At 22.7% G+C, this 7,241-nt stretch overlaps 1 protein-coding gene across 1 annotated transcript in view; it reads right to left on the bottom strand.

The window, feature by feature from the left end:
• Positions 1–5,857, bottom strand: part of LOC136083470 (uncharacterized) — a 25,304-nt gene extending 19,447 nt beyond the window's left edge. Inside the window, exons 1-2 of the mRNA XM_065802871.1 lie at positions 5,830–5,857; positions 5,285–5,338 (exon numbers count right to left, since the gene is read on the bottom strand). Coding sequence (XP_065658943.1) covers positions 5,285–5,338; positions 5,830–5,857 — 82 coding nt within the window. The remainder of the gene's footprint in view (positions 1–5,284; positions 5,339–5,829) is intronic.
• Positions 5,858–7,241: the final 1,384 nt, after the last annotated feature.

Raw genomic sequence — 7,241 nt, 5'->3', positions numbered from 1 at the left:
AACTTGATCACATATTGTTAACACATGGTGACCTGTGGTTAACCCTTAAACCACATGATCAGTAAATAAAGAAAAATAATGACAGGCATATCAAATTCTCATATATTTAAAAAAATTGATGGAATTATGATGTATATAACTTCCTGTAGAGTGTAAGTCTTGTAAAGATTGCGAAAATAGTGAAAATGGAAGCAAAACTACTTTTCTATTAAAGCAACATAAAAATTGTGCTTCATCGAGAAATTTTTTAGCACAGCAATGCTGACAGATCTGATTCATTTCTCCTGAATAATTATAATCTAGAATAGTTTCACTTCTTGCAATACAATAAATTCTTTTTGTCTGGCAACATTTCTTAAATTTTGAGAATGATTTATCTCATCTAGGTCAATCTCTTCCATTAATGTAATTATTTTTAACTCATCTAACCATGTTCTAATTTAGGTATAAATTAATTTCTTCTTGCTGAGCAACATTTCTCATAGTTTGATGACAATTAATTTCAGCTTGCCTAATCATTTCATTAAATTATTTTCAAGTTGATAGTATTTCTTCTAATAACTTATTTATGCCTAATATCATCCATTTAATTTTCACTATTATCATTTAACTTATTAACAATGGTATTACTACTGTAGTAAGAAATAAACGTAAAAGAATTTCAAGAGTTATGATCAATTCAATAAAATTATTTACTGCTATTTAAAGTGAACATAAGAATAAAATAATGAACTTTGATAAATCGCTATTATTTTAAAAAGAAAAAGAATAAAAAAAGAAATTAATATATCAAAATATTAATAGTCTAAAGTTGTAAACATATCTACAGTGGTAAAAAGATTCTGTCAAGAGATAAATAATAATGTTCAAGTAAAAATCAACAAAACCCTGCAATTCTAATTACGAACATATTACTTGATAAATAAAAAAAAATGTTTAATCTTGCTTGGTTTCCTATCTATAAAACAAATTTATTTAACTATTTAAAAGTAAAAAAAAGAAGAAAAAGAATCAAAATGCCTTATGTAATGTAAAGCAATTTATTAAAAAAACTCAAATGTACAATACTTTAGAATATATGATATATAAACCTCTACAAATTAACTTATTAGTTTAACCACTGGTTTACCATAGAGGTCGAAAATTGATAAACAAAAATTAATATAATTTTTTATTATTATTTACAATAAAAATTTTTAAAATAAAAACCTATAACAATTTTATTTAGGGTTTATCCATATTTTTTTTGGCAATGTCAGTTTATTTTTATCTAAAGTAATAAAAATGATAAAACCATTTAAAAACAAATTTAAAAATATAAATATATATTCAGATATTAAAAAGAAGCATAACACGACATTCCTTTGACAAATTCCAACAGTTTTTTTACTTTTTTCTATAAAATTTATCATTTTTTAATTACTTAATAAAATTTTAATAGATTTTATATTACCTATCATTTTAAGATACTAAACATTATCTACCTAATGTCTACTTAAACAATTTGAACTCATACCATAAAAGGTCGTGACTTCTTGAAGAAAACACTTGGTTAAGAAAAGTCTGGAAACTACTTAAAAACTAAGAAATAGTGTATTATACAGAATATAGAACCATAAATAATATTGAACAATAGGCATAACTATGCGCACTAATAATAATAATATTCACTGTGCTATTTATATTAGAAAACAAAAGCAGTGAGTTCTAGTAATGAAACTAACTATTTATCAATTTTAAAAATAGACACTAACATAAAGATAAACCACAGGTAACAACATTACGCAAAAAATTATCAAAGATAATGTTATGCATTTTCGAAAATAATTATATTGAAGGCCAGACAACACTTAGACCTAAAGCAGTAACACCGCTTGACTGGTAAGGTTGACAATTTTGCTCTCCATAAATCAAATATATTGTGTTTTAATGTTATACTAACTATAAAACACAATTTTTTTTAATGTTGTATAACATATAAAAACACCTTTAAAAAATCATGTACACATTAAATAAAATACATTTCATACTGTTATAAAAACACATTTGAAAAACAACTATATAACATATATCACTACATACACGTATTTATCAAAAACTTTTTAACTTTAAGCATAATAAAACATATATACAAACCTTTAACAACTATAAAACAAAATTTATAAGCAACAATTACTTTTAATAAAACAATGAATGCAGACTACAATTCACAAGATTGTAATGAAAAAGATGAAACCATTTAAAAACAAAATTAAAAATTTCTAATAAATACATATCCAGATACCTTAAAATGAAGCATAACACAACATTCTTTCGACAAATTCTAAAAAAATTTTTTTCAATTTTTCTATTCCTTATTATTTTTCCTAAGAATATAAAATTGATTGAAATAAACGCAAACTTATGTATATAAACTTACATGACGACAATCAACCGTCTTATTTTATCTAACTTTTCATATTACATACATAAATAAAATTTTATTCTCATTATTCTTTCTACCACAAATAATCTTAATCTATAAATAAGATAATAAATTGAACTTACTAAAAAAGCCATCGCTCCTCTTAACTGCTCAAGAAAATAAAACAATACTTGCTTAAAATTTTCTAAAAAGACTAATGACACAACTGAAACAGTTTACTAAAAAAGAAACATTGTACTAAAAAAACTATTTTACCAGTCATTTTAGTTCTAACTTCTTCTAAAAAATAAAAACAGGGTATAAAAATTAGAAAAATAAAAACAACCAACAACAAACAAACGATTATTTAAATTTTAATTTTAAACAATGAACAATATTAATTCTCCTTGAAAATAAAAGTATATAGGCTCTAATTTGCTTACTGACCTTACTCGAAAGACCGCATGGAACACCTGACCGCGCATTAAAAGTCTAGAAACTACTTAAAAACTAAGAAATAGTATATTTTACAGAATACAGAATCGTAATTAACAATACGAACTATGGGCGTAACTATGCGCACTAATAATATTCATTAGCGTCATAATATTTAGATATATATGCATATTTATATATATATATATATATATATATATATATATATATATATATATATATATATATATATATATATATATATATATAAATATATATATACATAGATAACATATATATATAAATTTAAATATATATATATATATATATATATATATATATATATATATATATATATATATATATATATATATATATATGTTTACATTTATATATACATGTAAGTATATATTGTTGATGAATGAAGATTAGAGCTACACGATATTAGATACTGGTGTAGCCTAAATTGTGTGTCTTTATTGATGTTTTTCTGTAGCCTAAAACCTGCTGTCATATACATACATAATACATACATAAATACATGGATACATACACACATACATACATACATACAAACATACTTACATACATACATACATACATACATACATACATACATACATACATACATACATACATACATACATACATACATACATACATACATACATACATACATACATACATACATACATACATACATACATACATACATACATACATACATACATACATACATACATACATACATACATACATACATACATACATACATACATACATACATACATACATTCATATACATACATACATAAACACATACATAAATACATACATACATACATACATACATACATACATACATACATACATACATACATACATACATACATACATACATACATACATACATACATACATACATACATACATACATACATACATACATACATGCATGCATACATACATACATACATACATACATACATACATACATACATACATACATACATATATACATACATATATACATACATACATACACTTTTAACTTTAACTTAATGAGTATAACTATACTGGCTTCTTCTATAGCTATTTATATGCAAATATAATAGGAAAATATTGACCCTTATACTTGTAAATTTATGAATTTTTTAACATTGTTGGTATTCCACAATACTTTTTAACAAAAGTCTGAGTATAATCTTTCATAACCTTGCAGAACAGTAAATTTTAAGCAAACTGTTGGCAAATTTAAAAAAAAATGTATTCATTAAGATGTTGTAAACTTTTTCTCCATACATTAGTTATATCTTCGAGTTTATTTTACAAATTCAGTTATGTCTGGTTTTATATCAGAAAAATTGTTTAATATAACAAGACATTTCAGTAAGTAAAAAAAAAAAAGAATGTTTAAGTCATAGGACAAATCGCTTGATGTTTTTTCTCTCTAAACTATTTTATCAATAAATTTCTTTTAATACATAATTAATAAATAACTAGTATCACAAAATCATTTTTAATTTAAACAAAAATGAAAGAGGTTGATACTTATTTAATACCCAAAAGCCTAAAAGAAACTTTTTTCTTTGCAGTTATTAAGGAGCTCCAAGAAGTCTTTAGGAACTACCACAGAGCACGCATATAAAATAATGTCGATTATTGGGCTAGAGCCAGCGTCAAACTTCGAACCACTGGGTTCTGAGACAAAACTCTATCCATTGCGCCACGAATCCTATTACAGGACAAATATAGGCAGGAACTTTTAATTTTAAGACATTCATTAAAACATTTATTTTATGAATATGTCGACAAATAGACATCCCAACTAGATGACTGATTTCAATAAATACGTTTATAAACAACGGTATTTGTTTTTATAAAAAACAGGAAAATCAGCTTTCATGTTATATGTAACTTTAGAAAAAGCAGCGGCTGACTATTATAACAGATATAGTGAACTATTGCATTTTATGCCATAAATTAGATCTATTAACTAATGAGTTAGAGTGCTTTAAAATAAAAAGTAATTTGAGATCTTTAAAAAAACTTGAAACGTTAAAAAAAAACTAAAAATCCTAAAACAAAAGGTAGCGATTAACTAAATAGCGTTACTTTTCTTTATAAAATCAAACTTTTTTATTTTAAGTCTACACTAAAGTAAAAAATGAAAACAAAGGAACTCATAAACAACAACAAACACACGTTTCTCTCCTACCTACATTTTATATGATTTGAAAATTATGGTGAATTTTTAATATTATACAAATCCGTTTTCAATAAGTGAAAAAAAAAGATTATCTTTTTCGACAAATATTTAATCTATGTTCATTTCTTTTGCTTAATAATTTAGTTTAACTGAACTCTCAATTAAAACTTTTCTTCGAGGTGAATGTATCAACTACAACAAATTGTTTTTATTCATCTTTCATTTTCATTACTTACTTTGAAATGGTTGTAAAAGAGAATTACTAGAAGTAGTGTAAAGATTGTCAACTTCTAAAAATTTAACATACAATATGTAGAAATATATTCAATATAAATATATATTATATGATATATTATATGTATTGAATATTTTAAAAAACACCTTAATAAAAAAAAGCGCTACTCGACAAAATTATAAAAAAAAGTGCTACTCGACAAAATTATAAATAAGATAAAAATGAAATTCCTTGTTTTGTATTCATTAGAAATTTTTCTATAAATGTGAATCTGTTTTTTAAATAAATAAATGTAAACTTGTATAAATAAATAAATAAACAAATATATATATATATATATATATATATATATATATATATATATATATATATATATATATATATATATATATATATATATATATATATATATATATATATATATATATATATATATATATATATATATATATATATGCATATTATGTTAGTGTATTTTACAAATAGAGTGCTCAATGTTCTTAACAAACAGAGCAATAATAAATTAGTAAAAAACACGTATCTAACTTTTTTCTTCAACTTGAAGTTTCACCATTGCTGGATCATCAGGAAGAGTTCTGAACTCTTCTGATAATCCAGCAATGGTGAAACTTTAAGTAGAAGAAAAAAAGTTAGATAAGTGTTTTTTACTAGTTTATATATATATATATATATATATATATATATATATATATATATATATATATATATATATATATATATACATATATATATATATATATATATATATATATATATATATATATATATATATATATATATATATATATATATATATGTATATATATATATGTACATATCTATATGCATATATATACATATCTATATGCATATATATACATATCTATATGCATACATACTCAACAGGCTGAGAAAGAAGAAGTTAACTTGAATATATTTTAGATTACTCATTAGGATGCACTTTAAACTAAATGGGAAAAGGGACATTGTTTTTGTTTAAACAAAGTAGAAAAATGCGTCTAGCTTGAAAGATATGATTTTGATTTAATTTCAAATAACTTATTTGTTTAATAATAACTTTGTTTCAGTTCATTTTTTCTTACTCTCAGATTAATTAAAAATTTTTCTTTATTTCAAAAAATTCTTTTTTGTATTGAAACTTTTTAAATTTGGACTGTTTGACCGAATAGTTTCCTTTTAATTCAAAATACCGCTGTATAATGATTGATAGTGTTCAGATAAATTTTCTTTTTTCTAATTACAAAACAAAAAATTAATTACTAAACAAAAAAGCATAGTAAAGTTGAATTTTTAGTTTAATAATAAATAAACAAAAAAAATATGTAAATAATCTAATAAAACTATGTAAATTGTAATAAATATGTAAATGATTTTTAATTACTGACCGATTCAAATATAACCTTTTAAGTATAACCTTTTTTAGTTTTTGTCAATTAACTTCCTTATTTTAAAACATAATAAAACAAAAGTATTACCATAATATTAGGAATAAAAAACTGTTGTTTTTTTTAAAAAGGTTCAATAAATATTTATTATTTTGACATTTTTGCGAGAGTATAAGGACATTTTTGCGACGTGACATTTTTGCAAGACTATTTGTTACTAATTTATAAAATAGTAAAAAAAAAGTTTTTTTAAAATTGATGCACCAAAAAAACCTTATACTCTCGCAAAATCGTCATTAAACAAAAAAACTTTTTTACACGTTCTGATAGATGTAGTACAATTTTGTATTGATCTGTTTTTACATGCAAATATTTCTTAAAACTTTTTGTTCATATAAAATTTAAATAAAAATGAATGACATCAAATAGTAAACAAAAAAACACTAACATACCCTATTTTTTCTTTCTTTTTAACGTAGCGTGTAATTTTACAAAGCAATTTCTCAAAAACCAGACAAGTAGCTTGGAACCAGTGGCGGAACTACTGGACGC

Source organism: Hydra vulgaris, chromosome 08, assembly GCF_038396675.1.
Source record: "Hydra vulgaris chromosome 08, alternate assembly HydraT2T_AEP".
In the NCBI taxonomy this organism is placed as follows: Eukaryota; Metazoa; Cnidaria; class Hydrozoa; order Anthoathecata; family Hydridae; genus Hydra; species Hydra vulgaris.
The sequence above is the reverse complement of the archived record's forward strand: the minus strand, read 5'-3'. Positions and strand labels throughout refer to the sequence as shown.